Below are 22,093 nucleotides of genomic sequence, written 5' to 3' on the forward strand. Positions count from 1 at the left end.
TCCTTTAACCAAACCCAATGGCTTTAATCTTTTACCAGTTTAAACTGAACTATTTGTTGGTTGTATATCTGATGACAAATAAATCATCTTGTTTCATTCAACTGTAAATGATGCAATTACAACAAAAAGAGGATAATCTTAATAACTCTTCATGCTACTGAAATGGAGTTTAAATGTTTCTGACACTCTCCCACTGGCACTGAATGACTAACATTAGACTTAAATGACAAAGCAATGAAGTGAACAAACCAATCAAGCATGCCGTCATTGTCCCTTATCAAATAATGGAAATAAGCCTCTCTGACTCATTCCATACCCTCTGGCCAAAAGACAAAAGTTACTCACACACTAACTTTCACTTTTTGTATTAAATATTATATTTAATTATCAGTCCAGTTATTTATGCCACACCTGATAACAGCACAGCGAAACTTCACACACCATGTATTAAATCACACATACACTCTGAACAGAGCAGCAGGGAAGAAACTGCCTGCTGCTGGTTTATTTTTAGAGCCAGCGTTATGTGGTCAAACAAACAGTGATCATGGCAGATGTTAACCCAGGTCAGGAAATAATGACCCTGGCTACAAATCAGTCACTACATCGGAAAGCCATCTGACCAAAACTGGGGTTCAGAAAAAGTGCAACTATATAAGCTTGTTCACCCAAAAAATATCCAATAATTTACTCACCCTCAAGCCATCCTAGGTGTGTATGACTTTCTTCTTCCAGCCAAACACATAAAAAAAATACCCTGGCTCTTCCAAGCTTTATAAGGGGAGTGAATAGTATACCTGAGATTTTGATGCCCAAAAAAGCACATCCATCCATCATAAAAGTAATCCACACTGCTCCAGGGGGTTAAAGGATTAGTTCACCCCAGAATTCTTACCCCATGTCATCCAAGAGGTTCATGTTTTTCTTTCTTCAGTTGAAAAGAAATTAAGGTTTTTGAGGAAAATATTCCAGGGTTTTTCTCCATATCATGGTTTTCAATGGGGACCAAATAGCAAAATGCAATTGTAGCGTCAAAGGGCTCGACACGATCCCAGCCGAGGCCTAATTTAAACTTCTGTGTTGAGTGTACGCTTTATGCTCTGTGTTGCACGTGAAGCCTACGACATACCCTGACGTGCACCTCTCCAAAAATTTAACAACGCATCATTTCAATGCAGACCGCAAGCGCTGTGATTGGTCTGCCAGAACCCCTCACTCAGGAGTAAACATGCTTCCTCTGCATGTGTAACTGCACGTCAACGTGGAAAAGGTAGCAGAAGTAAAGGTAAATCCATGCGTAGACGCAGGTCCGACACAGAAGTATAAATCAGTGTTAAGTGTCTTATCTAGCGAAATAATCATTTTCTAAAAACAAAAAAAATTGCACTTCATCTGTGATTCCGATCATCAATTTAACGCACTACATTGTCACATTGGAAAGGTCATTTGTGACGTATGCAGAAGTATACTGACCCAGTGTTTACAAATCAAGCGCCCTTTGCAAAAAAAAAAAAAAGGTAAAATAAGGATTTTGAAGTTGGAAGAGAAAATGAGATGGAGTTTTCACCCTTCCGCCTATGTCATGTGAGACCTTTCCAACGTGATTACGTAATGCGAGAAGTCGTGGACGTGCATCACAGAACTATTACAAGATGAGCATTTGTGGTTTAAATAGCACTTTTTTGGGCTTCAAAATCACAGGTATTATTCACTCCCATTATAAAGCTTGGAAATGCTGTGGATATTTTAAATATAACTCTGATTGTGTTTGGCTGAAAAAAAGAAATTCATGTTCAATGTTCAATTTATTTATAAAGCACATACTTATACAAGTTGACCACAGTGCTCACCCAAGTACCCAAGACAACATAATTATAAAATCACATTTAAAATCAATTTCATTACACTACCATAAAAAAACCATAAAATTAAGCATATAAACACCGCTAGCACACACTCAGGTAAGATCGAACGGCAAATCAAAAAAAAATGTTTTAAAACTTGTAAAAAATATTTAAATTGTCGTTTAAACTCTCTAAGACTGGAGCACTTTCAGATATAATGAGGTAACCCATTCCACAGTCTAGGACCAACGCTGCAAAAGATCGGTCTCCCCTCATTTTCCAGTATGTCCGTGGGACCACTAAGAGATTTAATGAATCATAGCGTAACAATCTCTTTGGTTTCTTTGCCTGTATCAGATCGGCTATGTTGGAGCAGTATCATGTAAAGCTTTTAAAACCAATAATAAAATGTTTAAATTAATCTGATAGCAGACTGACAACCAATGTAATTATCTTAGTATAGCGTCGATGTGCTCATATTTTCAGGTGCCTGTCAGAAGTCTTGCGTTTTGAACCAACTGTAACCTGTCTAAACTTTTTTGCTCATAGTCATATACATATGTGATACATATATAAGTCGTATACACCTACAATGGCTTGAGGGTGAATAAATTATGGGATGATTTTCATTTCGTGGTGAACCTACCCCTTTAAGCCATATGTAGGCACGTGGAGTGTTAACATAGTGTCACAATTCTGTGAAAGTTGGAGGTTGAGTACAGGAAATGAGGAAATGAAAAAGAGAAATAAATTGTCGGTGTTCATCTATTTTTTGTTTTTCTTAAACCAATATAAATCTGTATTATTCTTTCTGAAAATTCTGTATTTTATCACATGCTGCTGCCAGAACACGTCCATCAGACATGGAAGAGCTGCAGTGGCATAACCCTTCATGCAGAACGTAATTCAAACAAGCTTGTTCTTTTCTTCTGCGTAATGCATCCTAAGGCGATAGGCCACCATGTCAAAGGCAGCGTATAAGAAACCGATGTTAAACAACAATATCAATTCAAGAATTATAGCTGACAGGCACTGCTGCGTCTTGCACAAGAACCTCAGTTGGAGACAGTTCAGTCAATGAGTGTAGCATTTTTTTTTCCGAAACTACGATCACAGAATGCCCTTCACATGCGCTCTATACAAAATAAAGCACCTGTCATGAGGTTCAGAAGTAAATAGCCTGTAATATGTAGGCACCTGCCTTAAAAGCATCCTACTTCGGAGATAGATATGAAGTATCACAAAGGCCTTTTGCGTGGTTCATCATTAGCATACACACAACACATTTTTCCAATCTACAGTGCAACTCTACCATAGGGAATTGCTGTGCTTGGCAGGAAGATTAATATAAAAAGGAGCCAGGCAGGAGCGTTTCAGAGGGAGCATCTCAGGACAGATGGGCTGGTTGCATGAGTTCTGAACAAAAGCCAGAGGGATTGGCAGGGACACCGCTTTATTGTTCACTGATTTCTTTTGACATGCGGGCCCTTTAGCGTGTTGAGCTATTTTCTGTGTAAACATCTATCGACGTACTCTAAAGAGTCAAAAGTCTCCAGAGAGGCAAGCGAGAGAAGAACTCTGACAAGGATCCCAAAAAACAACTGTCAAATCACCAAAAACTGACCTCTTTTTAAACTCTAGCAATTTTTGACGAATTAATTTTGTGATGGTGTAGCAGTGTGAAATGCAGCGTATAATCTTATATAACTTTGATATGTAGTACCGTACAGATTGATTAGATGTTTAAAGGCGACGGATTTGTGCTTTTTACACTGTTAAAGACTTGGATTTAAGGATTTAAAGACTTGGATGGACAAGGTTTCAAAAATAAGCTGGACATTTGATGGAGTATTTATGTGCCAAAAATACTCCTTCCAGTGCAAGTTTTGGAACGTTTTTTTTCCGAGTATGAGTCCACTTGAAGTCAACAAAAGCAGAATGTCCTTGTACGGGCCGTACGAGCTCTTCTCCGGGAAGGGGACGCATGCAACCAGAGCAACTAGAGCAAATGCACGTGTCGCAGGACCAAATCTACAATGTCACCAAAGAAGTTAATTTTTTCATGGCAAGACAACCCTGTGCAGCTTCCCAAAGAACCCAGCGTTAATGGGGCAGTGGATGGAGTTTGTTTTTTCACATTTAAGGATGTCACAGCTTTACTGGGCGCTCTCAACGGAATAGCTGCGCACACTCGTGATTCTTTAGCTCCGCCCATATGATAAGCCTCCATCCGCTCGGTTTTATTCTGAAAGGTTTAACGCATCTTTCTTTTATAAATATGATAAAACTAAAGACATTTTTCAGATATATTAAGGATGCAATACTACGCTATAGGTACTCAAGATTGACATGAGATGGACTGAAACTGAATGTTTAAGAATGTAAGGCTGCATTTATTTGATCAAAAATATTATTATTTTAGTTTTCTGTGTCACGTGGTCCTTCGTAAATTATTCTAATGCTGATTTGGTGCACAATAAAAAAAATTATCATTATCATTTATATATTAAAAAAAATTGTGCTGATTCACATTTTTGCAGAAACCGTGATACACCTTCTTTTAAAGAACAGCATTTATTTCAAATGGAAATATTTTGTAAGAATGTAAAAGTAAAAAATGTACTGACCACATTCTTATGAACACTTGCAGTATATGTATTGTTTTCTTACGTATTCTTTGCACATTATATTGCTGCATAACCTGTTATCCATCAAATGCTGTGGTTAGATTCACATTCGAAACTGATCTGATATTAATACAGACAATAACACTTGTTTGTGTTTTGGATGAAGAGGCTAATTATGCTGTAAATTCGTGGAACTTTTAATCATCGGACTATGGATTAATTCTCATTAGAATTAATTTGATTTAGCTAGCGATTTGAAATGACAGTGATGCATCCTTAGATCACCTCAGGCTTGGACAACTTAAATATTTCTTGCCGCATATCTGAAAAACAATATTTGTTAAATATAAACCAGTTCTGTCACGATCCCTTGAAACATATTATTGCTGACAGAAACAACAAAGACAACCATTTCACTATAGCTACAGAATGTAGAAGATATAAGACCTTGATACTAAACCTCACTGTTCCTATTCTTCAAAATAAACTCCTACTTCTTCTTTTAAAGAAATTTCCTTTAAATGGCATAGAATATAGGAAATTTGAAATAAACACAAAGGGGTTTCTAAATGAGTCTAATCTTCCTTTAAAATGACCTTTCTTTCAGTTTCATTCGGAGATATTTTGAAATTAGTGAATCAGTGCACAATCAATCACCTGATGTCCTATTTTCTTAGCAAGTGTGGTTTAAAACAATGCCAAAAAAAAGACAGATCTTGTGCAACCATGGAATTTTCTTTTGTCATGGATTGTGCGAAGGCTTGAACGAAGGCTAATGTCCCTTGAGAAATAAGAAAACAGAAATCAGCACGTTTGTCACCTCATATGAATGCCTGTACGAGTGGGAGGATAGTGTACTGTATATGAGTCACTGATAATATGCTACAATTAACCAGAACTGCTCTTTAATTTCCTTATAATTTTTTTAAATGTTAAAAAATAAGCTTTTAAGCTTTTCTGACCATTGTCCACCCTATTTGACCTGTGGAATTAAAGAAGGGCAAAAAAGTTCAAGCAAAACTTGAAAGGGGTCATGACATGAGAAATCAAATTTGACTTGATTCTTAACATTTGGGTCAATTGTCATTTGTACCACTAAAAGATCTTGAAATTTTCATAGATTAAAGGTGCAGTGTGTAATATTTATGAGGTTCTATTGACAGAAATGCAATATAATATACATAACTATGCTTTCAGTGATTTATTACATACACCGTGGGTCCCCTTACAGTCAAGTCGCCATTTTGCGCCCCCATGTTTCTACATTAGCACTAAACAGAAAACTGCCCTACAAAGCACTGGCTACTCTCTGCTGTCTCAGACGACGACATCTTTGTCCTGTGTTGTCCACAATAGCTTCTCTATGTGCTTAAAAAGGGAGGGGTGATCGGTTGCAATTCACAACCTCACCCCTAGATGCTGCTAAAATGTATACAGTGCACCTTAAAACATCATCTTCATTATAAACAAAGCAGGCTTGTTTCCAATGAACGGTATGGTTCAGTACAGTACAGTTCAGTATGATTAGGGACGCTAAACCCTGATCAGGCTCGCGTTTCCACTGCCAACACCACCCTTACGATAGCCGTGGTGTAGAGATCGATGTCATTCTCACATGAAGAAGAAAATGACACAATAAACAACAGTATGACATACAACAGTAGGGGTGTGCGATAATATCGTAATTGTTGTTTTAACGATGTGCGATCTGACATTATCGAGTATATCCCTCACACACACCCAGAGAGTGTGCGTGCGCAATGTGCATACAAATTGACTAGTGTGGGTGCACGTTTTCACTGCATGTGAGTCTATATAATTTAAATTTACTATTTTTAATAAATATTACAGTAAGAATCCAGATATCAGCATGATAACAAATGTTATACAGATTTTATACAAGTTTACTAAACAAGAATTTAATATTAAGTGACTTACATTTTAGAAACCATATTGCCCATTTTTACTCTATTTCGCCAACGAGTATAACATTTAAAACAAAGTCACAGCACTATAATCGCGTCTCTGAGCAACAACACGCTGTTTCCTTACCAATTCAGTGACTAAAATAGATTAAAGGGTTAGTTCACCCAAAAATGAAATTGATGTCACTAATGTCGTTCCTCATCCGTAAGACCTCCTGTAACAATGATGTTATCATAAAATTGTCCGTTTACAGACAAGGCTTAAAGGGGCCGCCCCTTAAAAACTGATCATTTCAGACAGAGGATCAGAATAAAGGTTAAAATAATTGTTTAAACTTTAAACTTATCAAACTATTTCAAATTTTTTAAACTTTCTGATCGGCTCTCTGCCAAGACAACTTAAAGTTTGTCTCAACAAATGTTTTAATCTAGTATTATAAGTGAACCTCAAGGAACATATTACAACTTAAAAAATGCATGTCATGACCCCTTTAAATAGTCATACTGTTGTTTCAAACTGTATTTCTACAGTGGAACACAAAATAATACATTTTGATAAATAATCCTAATCTTTTCTCATAACCTCACAAATTTATGAAATAAAAGACAACAGAATTGTCATTTTTATTTCATTTTCATGCTGCTGTGCCTTTAAGACTTTAATGTGAACTCCCTTTTTAACATTAAAAAAATCAGTAACAGAATTTTGCTGTCAGCTCCAATATAACAGCTCTAACAGCTCCATCCTTCAATAACAGTAAGTTCGCCAAGTCTGAATAACAGTTTGACAGTTCAAAATCACAATCCGAGCTGAAACAAAGTTTTAAATTTTGAAAGCTGCAGTGTTTTCATAGTACATTAAATCATTTTATTTCAGATGATGGAGAATTTCTTCATCATATTACTCCTTTAAAGTCAAGCAAAGCTTGGTAGTGCGCTCCTGAAGCAATGTAGAGAGGAAAAGTTCAACATTTTATGACATACTCCATCCAATACTTTGTTTTCCAGATGGTCACTCTCCTTTTGACAGCCCTATTAAAGAATGCGGTCTGGTGCAAGCGAAGCTACAGTGAGTGGATTTTCAGTGAGCCTGTTTGATTAGACTACGTCATTATGCTTTCCAGGTCGAAACGACTGCCAGCTTCAACTCTATCGTTCCATTCACATAAAGGTTTACCCAGGCAGCTCAGCGTTTAGCCATTGGCTGCCCTACTTTCGGCCTCTGCTATGAGAGTGAATGGACTAAATTGGATGGAAACGTTTTTACGCTAGGAACTCTGACCGTGCACCACAAGGCTTTTGGTTGGTCAGGCACACACACGGGAAGATTACTTCTTTCTTATGTGAGGCAAGCGCTTACAACCCACTTCCTAAGGGAAATGCACAAGACACAATCGGGGAGCATACTTTCTGAAGACAAATAGAAAATGGCAGGGTAGGTTTTTTTCCTGGATATGGAGTAGAAACCTATTTATAGCTTTATAGCTTTAGATGGCGAGGATAGAGTGAGTAACTTGAGACTCAATGAGATGATATCTTTCTGAAAAACTGCATCTATAACCACATCAGGGCAATATTATGATGTGGAGATAAGGGCTAATCTCAGATGTGCAGTGAGTTAGCCCAGTAAACATGATCCATAGCACTTCATTTGGCCATGAAACACCTAAGTGTATGTGTAAACAGTAATTCATTGTGATTCTGTGGCCCACACAGCTTGCAGGTCAGAATTTACGATTATGAGCATCTCTGATGTAGCACATTAGTAAATGCGCTACGTATGCTGCATTTGTTAACATGCCTGGGCGTGTAGTTATTTTATTTTGTGTGCGCTCTTATTAGGTACTTCCTCAAAGGCAGCATTGTAAACTAAATTCAGAGAGCAAGGCACCTAATGCGGAGCCTATATATCAAGTAATACATAAATGAAGAAATGAAAACCATCAGTCATACTTTCAAACAACTGGTTATCATCATTAGCGTTCAGGCATGATGCCCATGTGCATGTGATTAATGGTCACAACATGATTTAGAGCCATCTGCTGGTGGACCACTTCCCCTAATTACATCAAAGAAAAGTCACCTGAAACCAGTAAAATTACGCAAACTTCTCTGAAAATGTTTAGAACAACTAATAGGGACTTCCTTAAAGACTTCCTGAAAGAGAACCACGAGAGGAAAATCCTAAAAGGGGGAACTTTTGAGGAAACAGAAAGACAGCAGACTAATGAGTCACCACAGAGAGATGACAGGATGGGTCATGACAGTTAAGCAGTGATACAGCAATTCAACAATATACCATTCTAACAAGTGCTGGCCAATATTTTGAATATTCAAGCAAGATCATTCTAATATGCAGATTCGGTGATCAAGAAACATTTATTAGTATGTTCAATGTTTAAAAACGGTTGTGTGGAAACTTTTTAGTACATTTTTGTTTTAGGATTCTTTGATAAATAGAAATTTCAAAAGAACAGCGTATGTTTTAAATAGAAATCTTTTGTGGCACTACAAATGCCTTAACGGTCAGTTTTGATAAATTGAATGTGTCCTTTGTAAATAAACATATTCATTTCTACAAAAAAAGGTCTTCTTGACTTTAAACCTTTAGACGGTAATACAGAGATTGATTTTCATATGACCAGATTGATCAGCTCTACTGGATGTCATTTTGGAAAGGTCACAAAAAGTTCTTCCTATCAGTCATGTCTAACACCTCAAAATATGACGATGTGGTTTGAAATCTCAAACACTGTGCCACAGTATTTTAGTCATAACTGAATTCTTTGTTTGCATAAATCACACCCTCTGTCATCCATCATCTTAATCACACTCACCACCGGGGCCAGCCAGGATTCCACGACTGGGGCATAAAATATTCTAATGACTCAGTTACAAAAACGTTCCCCATGGCTAAGATTCACACACACAAATGAATAAACACAAAGTGCAAAAACAGAACGACCAATATGCACAAATTCACACAATCAAAAAGAACTGCGGCAACGTCTCAAAGACAACTACCTACAAAGCTACAGTACTGTGAAAGGTTTTAGGCATTTAAATTGAGGATGCCTTTAAAAATAATGTCATAAATAAATTGTATTTATCAATTAAATGATATTGCCTTAATCAAATCAACATTTGGTGTGATCACCCTTTCTGTTTATAACAGCTTTTGTACGATTTCCGTCTGTCCCAGTCAAGATTGTCACCGTAAATCAATCATGGGCGATTTCTGTGATCGTGGCTCATTGGTGGTCATATGGTCATACAGTATGTCGTACAGTGAGAGACGTTCAAAGATGGCCGTTGTCACAGTCTTGCAAACCAAAGACAGCCTGCCAGTGTCATGAATTCAGCATGATCATCGCAAAGTGTGTTTGTTGCTATACGACCTAAGTCTACTGACCAGCCAATAAAAATGTGACATGAAATAAACGCAACATGGTGCTAAAACTTAAAGCTCTTTTTCCTTCCTCTTTCAGCACATATAAAAACTGTGATTCATTATGGTGATTTTATGTACCACTAGCACATGCTGGTGATGTTTTATTCTTCTAAAGAAACTTGCATCATAGCCTACGAGTCAATAGGTCAATAGATCATCATAGTCTACATGCATGTTGTACCCGAGTTAAATAGATCCATGTCGCAGTTTGATTTATAATCATCTAATATGATTGCTAAAATCGTGCAGTCTGTACTGGTTTAAGACTTTTGCACAGTACTTCTAAACCATCTAAAAGTAGAGTTAAACGCAACCTTTATAAGGGATGTAGTTGCATCATTCATTAGATGATTTATATAAAAGATCACTGTGTTGATTTGAGACGTGGAGCTACTGTGGATTTGTTTTCGATGGCAAAATCAAACAATATTCTGAGTCTAAAATGTAAGTCACACAATATTCACTTATTTTTATTGAGCTGTAGTATAAAATCAATATCACATTTTCAAACGTGCTGATATTTGGGAAAACATCACTCTTGCTCGTGTGGTATTAAAATGCTTAAAATGTTAGTTCATCCAAAAATGTTAATTCTGTCATTAATTACTCACTCTCATGTCGTTCCAAACCCGTAGGACCTTCGTTCATCTTCAGAAGACATATGAAGGCATTCAGTGGTTCAACCTTAATGTTATGAAGTGACAAGAATACTTTTTGTGTGCAAAAACAAACACATATAATGACGTAATGATAATAAAAATAATTAAATAATTAATTATAAAATAATTAAAATAATAGACTTTATTTAACAATTTCATTCTAGCCTCTGCAAGTCTCCTACGTACGTTGTAAATACAGTGCAACTACTGCATCATCATCACACGCATGCCATAATTTGCCCTGTTTAGTAAATATGCCCCCTTATCTTCAATTTTAGGAGTTTTTATATAATATTTAAACTTTATTATTACCAACCTCTTTTTTTGAGCCCAAGCAGAGGCCCCTTCTGTTACGAGGCCCGCGTTTCACGATTCCAAAATTGGTCAGAATGCTTTCAGCTTTTAAAAAACCTTTAAAGCTTTGCTAAATTTCGTAAATATCTCTCAACCTATGTCTCATGGCATCTGAGTAAGCAGCAAAGCAGTACAGTAATAAGCAGCCACGTTAATGGAAAACAGAATCAAATACAACAGACCAACTTCAGTGATTGCACACGGATTTCTCTTGTTTATGTCATTGGGGGAAAAAAGGATGCTCTTTCTAAATGTAATTTTCTGCTGTATAACTTGTGGCAATTTTCACCGTTAACTGAACGCATGTGTCCATCCTCTCCAGAAAGTGAGCCATGGTGATACATATACTCCTTATCATGTAAGCAGTGGCCCCCTTTTTTACATGAAATGTCTTATTCTGGAAGGAGCATGTGTTTGTAATAAAAATGTCATGAAAGCAGAAAAAATACATACACACACACATACCTTGAAATAATATAAACCATATGCCAACTACACAGGATGAAGCTGTAGCAATCGGTCATACAGGATGACAGACTTTTGCTTTTCCAAGTCCAAAGTGAAAGAACTCTGTACACCTTAATATGAACTATGGTTTCTGTTGTTTTGATTCGGTGTGCTCATTTATAAATGCAATCTTGCACATGTGGTGGTTTCCCACACACAAATCTTTCATGACCATACAGACATGCACACAGACAAAACGCACACCATGGTATAGTCTGACATGAAAAGAAACGAATCCTTCCACTCAAAAAAGCTCTGAATTACACCAGCCTTTTGTGTGCTGGCTGAGCACCACTACATTCACTGTTTGTGGCTTTCTTGTTCTCTCCGTCTCTTTCATTCTTTATGTCTTTTTCTTTTACAGGATCACCAATCTATTCACTAACACAGAAGAGATCTCTACAGGATGTGAGCAGCAATGGCATCTTCTAAGAACAGCAGCAAACATGTATGAATAGGTACAGTTCTGCCAAAATAAAACCTGTCTGAATGGGCACTTCTTCCGGAAGAGCGTGTGCGCACATCAACTAGAAATAGAGCAAGACCTTAACAACAAGCTTCATTCAGGTTACAGAAGCCGTCTGCAGTAGCCTGGATGCCTGCCGAACTTAGCCCCGCCCACAAAATGTTTAGGTCGGGCAGTTCGGTCTGGCCTCGCTCCATAGAGGAGTAATTATCTCCGAACAGAAACTGTTCGGACCAATGAAATCATCAGGGCGAGCTTCAGACGATGACGAACAGTTGATAAACTGTAACGTAATCATCCACTTCATCAAAGGCGCTTGGATTATATTTGTTCGAATCCTGAATGGAGAGCTTGTTTGTATATGCCTTCACCTTCACAATTTCTCTCAGAAATGATGATCATGTTGGGTAAGTACTCTGTGTATCATTAAATAATTTAATATTTTACAACACCGGCAAAGATCGTTTATTCCAGTGTGCGTGCAGACAGGGTTGCCAAGTTTTTACAACAAAACCCGTCAAACACTAGCCCTAAACAATAGCTTCTCGGGGGGTTCTCCGGGGAAAAAATGGCAATTGGGGGGTAAAATGTGTGTTAGTTTGGCAAACTTGTCTGCTAAAATTTAAAAAAATAAAACAACCAGCAAAAAAATAAAACGCGAACTTGGCAACACAGTGCAGTTGAACTCTGTTGACATTTGACAATGCGTCTCTCCATTGCTCTGATTGGTTGTTGGTCTGTCCAATTGAGGTCTTTCCTGGTTCGGTTGAAACACGCCCCATAATCACAGCCCAATGGAGCAGTTTCAGACTCATATTCTGACTAGAATTGAGTATGACCACGTCAGGCTACGTCTGCAGCGCTGTCATTTTGTTTTTAGACCACAAAATCAGCAATGTTTGGTGGCCCAGTAGTGCAGCCGTACTAAATTAAACCACAACACAACAAAATCGCCACAACACAACCGAAATGCTCCTGACCACAAGGAGGCTTTCGGAGCGTGGTAAAGTTAGTTTTCCTTGCCACTGTTCTATAGTGACATGATAGCGAGTAAAAGCGTTCACGAGTATAAATATGCAGCTATAATGTATGTAGATGATTTTGAATTGATATTTCATGCTGATATACAATGGTTACACTTAAAACTGATCGTAGTGTTTATATCTTTGTAAGACTGGCCAATCTATAAATCAATGGCAAGGAAAAATAACTTTATTGTACTCCGAGAGCCCCTTCGTGGTCGGGAGCATTTCCGTTGTGTTGTGGCGATTTCATTTTGTTGTGGTTATTTTGTTGTGTTGTGCGAATTTCGTTATGTTGTGGCTTGTTTCTGTTGTGTTGTGTTTTAATTTAGTACAGCTGCACTACTAGGCCACCGTAGCAATGTCACTAAAGAAGTGTGTTTCTGGTTGAGGGAAAGATAACCTTGTTCAGCTTCCTAAATAACCCAGCATTAAGGAAACAGTGGATGCAGTTTGTTTTCCCGGAGCAGCAATAGAGTTCTGCAAGTGTGTTTGTTTGTTGCCGATCATGAGTCGAAACTGCAGGCGGTGAGTGTAACTGCATCAAATGCCTGTTTTTTTAGCAATCAGCACGCATAAGTGCATTTAATGTCAACAACACAAACGTATAGTGAATCAAATGTTATTCAGGGAGTGTGTGTGTTCTCAATATACTTTAGCTCCGCCCACTGCACGCCTTCACGAGTTCGAATATTTTCGGAAAGAATCGGTATAGAGTATCTGTCTTTAGAAATATAATAAAAATAAAGACTCATGAGATTGATCAACATGAGATTGGCAGAAACTGTGTGTGTTATGCCCCATTTTAACCATTCAGAATGCCTCATAGACTACTATTGTAAGGCAACAGCAAACAAGGTTTTTGCTTGTTTTCTGCAACCAAATGACAGGTCAATGAGTTGCCTGTGATAACCGACAGCATGACACATAGAACTTCACTTGAATGGTAGTCAGAACATTCCTTTAATACATGATAGGAATCATACCAAGTGGAATATAGCATTAGAAGCTTGTTTAAACTATTGAACATAGTGACAAACTAGTAAGCTGAAACCCTTAGGGTTATCGATTGCTATTGAAGGAGGCTGTTTGACCTCTGTCTGACCTTGGGTTTGTGGGAATGTGTTCATTACTTTGCGCCAGAAACTGATCTTTTTCATTACTGTCTACTGCTAAGAGTTTGCTGATAGCAGTCACCACAAATGCATCTCTGTATTTTTCCCTTTGAATGTTGTAATGCTGAACTGTAAACTGTCTGGGCATTACATTGATAAAGGTCTGGTTTTCCTCTGGTCTCGGGCGCCTTTGCTTATCATGACTCTTTGCTGTGAGGACTGCTTGTAATTTCATTCTAGTCTGTGACAAAATACTGAAGAGATGTTTGCGGTATGTACCTCCATTACATTACAAGTTATTACATTTTTTTATATACATATTTATTATTAGAGCCATACTGACCTTGAACTGCATCCCGCATGCTATTTACTCCACGACAGTTTATGTAAAATTACTTCACTAATTCTTATTCCTATTAAGAAATCATTTAAAAACCAGATACTATATTTCCAGCCATACTATATTTCCCCCTCAAGACATTTAATTTTTAACGATCTCATTCACGGTTATAAGACCTTGACATTTCTGCCCCATAAAAAATTCAGAACTTGATCAAAACACCTTCATAAAAATGAGTATTCGAATCATGGTCTATATAACTTCAGTTTTATTTTATAAAACAGAAATAAATAAAAAATCTGAAAAATAATGAAAGATTTAATTGAAATAAATTAATAGACCTACATAAAAAATTAGTGCCACATCATTAACCCAGTATGTTGTCTATGAGCATGTGTATGTGTGTTTGTGTGAATGTGGGTGCCTTCACTCCTGCCACGCATCCATATGTGTGTCTGTTTATTTACAAGAGCTGGAATGTGTGTGTGTGCGTGCGTGCATGTGTGTGGGTGAATCCGCACACACTTGTGCTCGAGTGAGAAACACAGTGTGTAATGCTCAGCTCATTATGTTTTATAGTTCAGTACATTTTGATGAATAGAGGAGTGTTTCTCTCTCAGGACCTGCCACATCGGTCATGCTGAGAGCCATCTGTACATTTGGGCTTCGCTCTCATACATACTACATCACATGCCTACAGAAGATCGTCGTCTGTGCTTTTAACTCTCTAATGTCTTTGTCAAAAAAAAATTGTCAGAGTGGACTAAATCATGTGAATGCGTCAGTTTCTTCTTCTTCTTATTATTAATAATTTTATATTATTTGTCCATGGTCTTCATATAATAATAACTATAATATTAACAACTTGTCTTAAACTTGATTATAATTTATTGACATTATCTATAATGACATTAAATAATATATAAAAATGTAGAGTTTATAAAATAACATTAAAAATATTACACAAATATTATTATTAGTATTATTATTATATTTATATTATTGTTATTATTAAACTATGTCATTTTTTGTCTGTCTATTTAAAATTGTAATAATTTGCTAAAAACATCATATTAATGTAGTGACCATTATCTATGCAACAAAAAAATAATCAAGTATATAATAAAAAAAACATCTGAGGCTTAAATTTCCATAGAAACTATTTTGTTATATATGTGTCATATGTATGTATGGTGACATAAATACTGTTGTGTCATATAGTATTGCAATTTACAACACAAATACTGTTGTGTCATATATATATTGCGACATAAAATTTGTCATTCGGTGAGATGAGTAATTGGTCATACCACCCAACCTTATTATGACTTCTTTAAAATACATCATTGTGCAATATAGGTTTGCCCGAGTCGATCACATTAAACTTCCTCTTGCTTTGACTTTTTGTTGTTGACTTTTTGTCAATTGTTCCCTATAGACTCAAGTTAGGCAGGTATCCCACCCCAAGAGGTGTCTCTGTGTTGTCACCTTTGCTTTTTATTTGCATTGTCTTTCCTGTTGGATTGCTGCTCTACAGAATGGTACAAATTTCATGGTGATGTTATTATCAATTAGCCTGGATGCCAGCCGAACTTAGCCCCGCCCACAACATATGAGGTCGGGAAGTTCGTTCTGGACTTGCTCCGTTGTGGAGCAGCTATGCGCGAACCACAGCTGTTCAGACCAATCAAATTGGTAGTGTATAACAGTAGCGTAATCATCCACATCACCAAAGAGCGTTTGAGTTGAATTTGTTTTAATCCTAAACGGAAAACTTGTTCGTATGCATTCACCTTTACTATTTCTCTCAAAATGAGATTGTAAATGACGCACTTTTGTTCTCGCAGCCCTGGGAGCGAGAACTTTTTTCTCTGTTCTTGCGGAGTATGTTGCAGCATTTACTCTGTTGCTGTGATTGGTTGTATATCTATCCAACTGAGTGCAGAGGCTTTTTTCCCCCTGGTTCGGTTGAAACACCCCATAATCACAGCCCAATGGAGCAGTATCAGACTCATATTCTGAACAGAATCTGAGTATGACGACGTCAGGCTAATCATCTGCATTTACAGCAAAGTTTGTGGGAAGAGAATCTGATGACCAAGTGCAAATTTGTCAGAGAGATTAGTCAAGACATCAATGGATTTTGAGTGTGACTAATTGAATTGATTAATTAAGGGCATTTTCACACCTATAAATCTTGTTTGTTTTGTTTCGAAATGGGGACTTAATATCTTAATTTTTTTTCTGCTTGGTTCGGTTCCCTTCCACAAGGTAACATTTCAAAGCCTACCAAAATGTGTTTATTCAAGTTATATAGGAGTACACCTGTCCTCTCATTGGTCAGAGTTATAGTTTCCTCTGCGTTATTCATCAAGATGATTGACAAGTTCACTCCATGAGCTTATTGTGGCTTTATTTGTAACTGTTGAGACACGCAAACACTATACAAATGTAGCCATCATTCCCGCTGTTAAATTATAAACTACATTCGTAGTAATACTGCAGCAAATTCAAACACACTCTCTCTGGATATCCCAGCGCTGTCTAGAGTTAACAGCGTCAAGACACGCAAATACTATGTTATAATGAGGCTAGAGCAGGAATCAAGGGTTCATCGGGACAGCATTCTCACACAGAGAAAAGCAATTACACAACAGATGAATGCACTTTTGGTTTTCAACTGTGATGTGTTTTCAACTACGTTGGTCCATTGGGTTGGATTGCTTTCACACCTCAAGCGAACCGTCCAAAGTTTGTTTGCAATCCTCTGTTTTGGTGCGGATCCGTGCGTGATTGCCGTGTTCACATAGGTCTAAACCAAACCAAGGGAGAAAACACACCAGGTTCTGAAACAAACGCTCAGGTGTAAAAGCACCATAAGATTAGAATCATTTGTTAGCTTTTTCAATCCTCCAGAATTCTGACTGCGATTGTGCTGCTTTCACATTTCTCAGTGATTCCTTATTGATAAAAATACACATGGGTTTAAAGTATTAAAAATAATAATCTGTGAAACCAAGACTCTACTGTTACCTCATCCTCCAACATTACCATTAATTGTTCAAATGCCTCCAGCAAACCCACCGCAGAAATCCCTGACACCCAAAGCTCCAGACAGTAAAGAACCTGCTGTGTATGGGGCAGCCTGGTACAACTAGAGCCGTGTCATGCTTGGACTCCCTAACACTGCCTCCATTAACACACACACACACACACACACACACACACACACACACATATACACTAGAATATCCCTCAGTGCTTGGCACAGAACACACACAGGAACACAACAGACCTGGTAACTCAAAGCAGGCCACCTCTGCAACTGATCCAACTGCCTCCACATCTAAACCACAGCAGGGCAGGCTGGAGGAAGCTTGCAGATTGCATTATGGAACGCATATAATGCAGTTATGCATATTCAAGTAAAATTAAGAGGTTGTGTAACAATTGCATGTCTAAAATGTATGCCTATTCTAACTCTAACAGAATTTACAGGGGAAGAAGGCTCTATGTTTCTCAAAATAAAAACTCTAGTGCAATTAAAACAGCTATCCAGAGAAGAACAAAAGGTGGGCTATTATCTTGAAACCACTCTTGAGGAAGAAATGTACCTTACTACAGAGGAGATGTAATCTCCTCGTAATTGGTTTGTCGAAACGCTCACCTCTTAATCTATGCAAAATGAGGCATTCCGACAGAGGTGAGAGCACTCGGAAATGGGAAAATGACGTCTGTCCATTACACACTACTAATCTGAGACTCCTTCGTTTCGTCATTCATCAAGACTTTACTTGATATATGGTGTGTATAGTTTTGTGTGTGTGTGTGTGTGTGTGTGTGTGTGTGTGTGTGTGTGTGTTTGTGTTTGTGTGTGTGTGTGTGTGTGTGTGTGTGTGTGTGTGTGTGTGTGTGTGTGTGTGTGTGTGTGTGTGTGTGTGTGTGTGCGCGTGCATGGACACCAATAGACTAAAGTAGCCCCTCTCTTCCAGGCAGCTGTATTAAATCAATGACATCATCACTCTCTTTGGTGCTGCAATACTGTCAAGTCCACATTATTGCCCAAGCATTATTGGAAGTTATACATTGAATAGTCCTTTTGCTCCAGGGCCAGACACTTGGATTATGCTCTCCTGCATGTAAACTAAAGCCTGGAAACATTCTGGATGGCACATTCATAAGTACCATAACTGTACGAGAAGAACAAGATGGTACTGTGAGCTGATTACCCATGGAAAATGCAGCTGAGCTTGGTATTAGAAATGAACCGCTCCCTAACACATCATTAAATTATACACAAGGCACACACAACCAAACTATGTCTAATGTACAATACGTCCAAGAACACATAAATCAAAGTGCATAAATTAAGTTATATCTCACATCTTTGAGCTCAGAGGGCCAAAAATCATAATTACTGTGTTTACATGCACATTATTTTGCAATTAAGGGCCATATTCTAATATCCATAAAATAAATTTAAGTATGACCTTGCCATTTATTATGCTCCATTTTGTCATTTTGAATAGTAACTCAGTCAGCTCATTAAATCCCATTCATGTCCTTAATAAATAAAACAAAATGACCTAATTTATTTGTTGTGCATGTAAATGCAGCTAATAACCAATTTGACAATAGCTTGCCATTTCACAACTATCTTGTCACAATAATCTTAATCTGAATATTGGCGTAATAAGGCTAATATATTTAATGACGCTTACATAACCAGTACATTAAAACCAATTTCTGATTAATATTGCAATATTCTTGTGCAAGTAAAAGCAGTCATTGAGGCCCTGAAATAATATCCACAGATGATGTCAGTCTCTGGGCAATCTGCCTAAAAGTTAATGTCAATGACTGTATAAACATCATAGCCAGTTAAGATTTTTCCATCAGTTCCAGCACCACATTACAATAATTAAACTCTGAAAGCAACGTGAGGCATAAAAGCATAAACAGGTGTTCACCCTCTCCCAGAATAAACAAGCAAACAATCAATTCATCTATTGATTTTGTGAGATTGATGAACTGCTTTTGAAGTGTACAACTTACCATTGGCATTTTTCCCACATGTCAGATGCTGATAGGGCAAAAGGAGGCCGTACAACTCCGAATCATTGCTCAGAGCCTGCTCAAAGGACTCCAGTGTAAATTTGGGTATCCCGTTATCCTTCTCCACCACCGAGCTATTCAACACCCGGGTGAAGACCTCTCGGAAGAGGCTTTCCATACAGGCGGTCAGGTATATAGCCGCATGCTCGTGGACGCGCACCGCGATCCTGCTGTCCACCATCCACCTGAAGAACTTCCCCACGGAGAAGACCAAGCCGCATCTCTCCGATTTCCCCCGGCTGAATTTATCCTCGGTGCTCATGTTGTACATGGACAGCGCGCTGAGCGCCGCGGCGATGCAGTTGACCGAGATGGTCCACGATAGTATCATCTTGATGGCACTTTGGACTTCGTATTTGGTGCACTTGCCGTAACGCAAACTCAGCCGCTGCGCTTCCCTGGCGATCCTCACCAGCGCGCGGCTCACGAGCGCGGAGAGACGCGCCAGTAGATCCGCGGACACGGTCCCGAACCTCAACTCTTCCTCCTTGTTGAGCGCGTTCTCCACCTCCCCGAGGCTCCAGGGCACATCCTCAAGCTCGGGAAGTTTCGCACAGTGTCCGGAACACTCCAGGGTCTCGCCGTCTTCGGCCAGGACGGTGTTGACGGTGTCTAGGCTGTTGTGTCGACTGCGCATGGAGTCGGTCAGATGCCAGCAGTGCCCTCCATGCGCATAGGAGATGTGCGCCTCGGAGCAGCACAGAGACAAGCTGGATGACCTGAAGGAGTCCGCGGCTCCACCGTAACCCGAATCCAGCGTCAAATCCTCCAGGGTCCTCACTACGGATTTACCGCTTTTTGCCATAACTGCACTTCATATTGTCCACCAGGCTGGAAACAAGGGAAAACGTTCCGTTGCAAACAAACGCCACTGCTTGACGGCTTTATTCTGTCCACTATGTTATTGGAAAGCCACAGGCGAGTTTCCAAATTGTTGCGTTCACTGTTGAAAATGCGCCCCCAACTTTGAAGGAGCAGTGGTGTTATTATGGCACACACACCAGTGTGTTTGAAGGCTGCGAAGCGTCAGTTGGAGGAGGAGCCACATACTGTACTGCATCCAATACGCTGAAGGGACCAGGGCTGCATACAGTTGGTTTTGAATGTGCCTGGTACTGCGTGATGCACTTCTGGTCATCTGGAGATCCCCTCTAAAAAATAGATAGAGATGTCAGACAGGATAAAAATGAAACTGCCCTTTTTACACTCACTTGCATAAAGTTTTAACCATCATTTCTGAAGAATTTGTTATGATGTAAAGAACATTTCAGATTATGTAGACATAAACCTACAGATAGCCAGATGGAGATAGATACATCAGTCAGAGAAGACATACTATTTTTACTCTGATAAGATAAAGCATTCCATGTACCGAGAATTCCATCAGTAGCTAAATCAACTGCAGTTGGTCTCTGGAGTAAAGACAGAGCTTTAGATCTAATGGTCTTAAGTGGCCAAAACAAATAGACTTTATACAACTAGTAGTCAGCATGCATGAAACTGCTCTGATCCAGTAGATCAAGCAGGGCAGCATGTTTGAAGAAAAAAAAGCAAGGGATCAAATGAACACCTGTCCTCTTCCCCATTCTCCCTCTCAGATGGGGCTCAGAGTAACGAGATTCCTGTTCATTAATAATGAAGAGTATGCATAATATATTAGTCATCTTGAATGGAGGGTTCTTGTGAGCTTCACTCCCACAGTCTGTAAAGGTCATATGTTTTTCAGTGTAAACCTAAAGATAAAACTTATTTTCCAAGTAGCTTAGACGAATGCAGTAAGTATATGGTACCAAGAAAAACAACAATAACAGAGTTCAAAAGGACATCAAGACTCGTATGTTAAAGACTTAAGATTACAGCAGATAACAGTCACTGTATCATGAGTAAGCATGCATTCCACTTTTTGACTTGAAATACACTTGCTTTGAAGGGGACCATATTTTACTCAACACTGACCTCTTTGGAGACTAGATATACCGGTTTTCAAGAAGTTTTTGCCAAGAGTAACAATTTTTCCTTAATGAATCCCACTGAACCTCATAGTTTAATTACAATTCTATTTTAATCTGATAATTAATTTGTATGTCATAACGAGCATCAGCTCAATGATCTTTCACTGGATATAGGCACTTGAATTTAGCATATTGTCGTAGACTGCCATCTAGTGTTCAACAAAACATCAACCTAAACAACCATCACGTTATTCACTTAACAAACTGAGCTCAGACATGGGTAAGTGGTGTTACAATTAAACTCTTTCAATTAAAATCTGTCAATAATTTCATAAGTATAACATATATGAATAGCTGGTTAACATATAGGTCTGTCCAGACTAATTTCAATGATTAACACCTAAAACATCTATCATTTTAAATCAGCAGAAAGGCCTGAACTTTAAAAGATAAACTACCTCATTTACTTTATTGTATGTTAATGTTCTCAGCATCTAAAGGCAAGTGCAAACCTAATCAATAAACTAATTATGTCTTGGATCAATGTAGAAGTTCCCACTCTGAATTGCAATGTTTTATTCTCCACATCCTGATCAATATACAGATCTTTTTAACTAGGCCATTCATTGCCTCCAAATACAAGATTTGTACCAAATGCACTACGCTGATGTGAAGAAAAGTAATAGCCAGAGCTCGAATTGAAGGGGTCTGGGGGG

The 22,093-nt window shown here is 38.3% G+C and overlaps 1 protein-coding gene across 1 annotated transcript in view; it reads right to left on the reverse strand.

Moving 5' to 3' along the window:
• Positions 1-22,093, reverse strand: part of btbd11b (BTB (POZ) domain containing 11b) — an 88,707-nt gene extending 66,614 nt beyond the window's left edge. The window contains exon 1 of the mRNA XM_067420290.1: positions 19,366-22,093. Within this exon, the coding sequence (XP_067276391.1) occupies positions 19,366-20,230 (865 nt within the window). The 5' untranslated portion in view covers positions 20,231-22,093. The remainder of the gene's footprint in view (positions 1-19,365) is intronic.

The sequence above is a fragment of the Pseudorasbora parva genome, chromosome 16, assembly GCF_024679245.1.
Source record: "Pseudorasbora parva isolate DD20220531a chromosome 16, ASM2467924v1, whole genome shotgun sequence".
Classification (NCBI taxonomy): domain Eukaryota; kingdom Metazoa; phylum Chordata; class Actinopteri; order Cypriniformes; family Gobionidae; genus Pseudorasbora; species Pseudorasbora parva.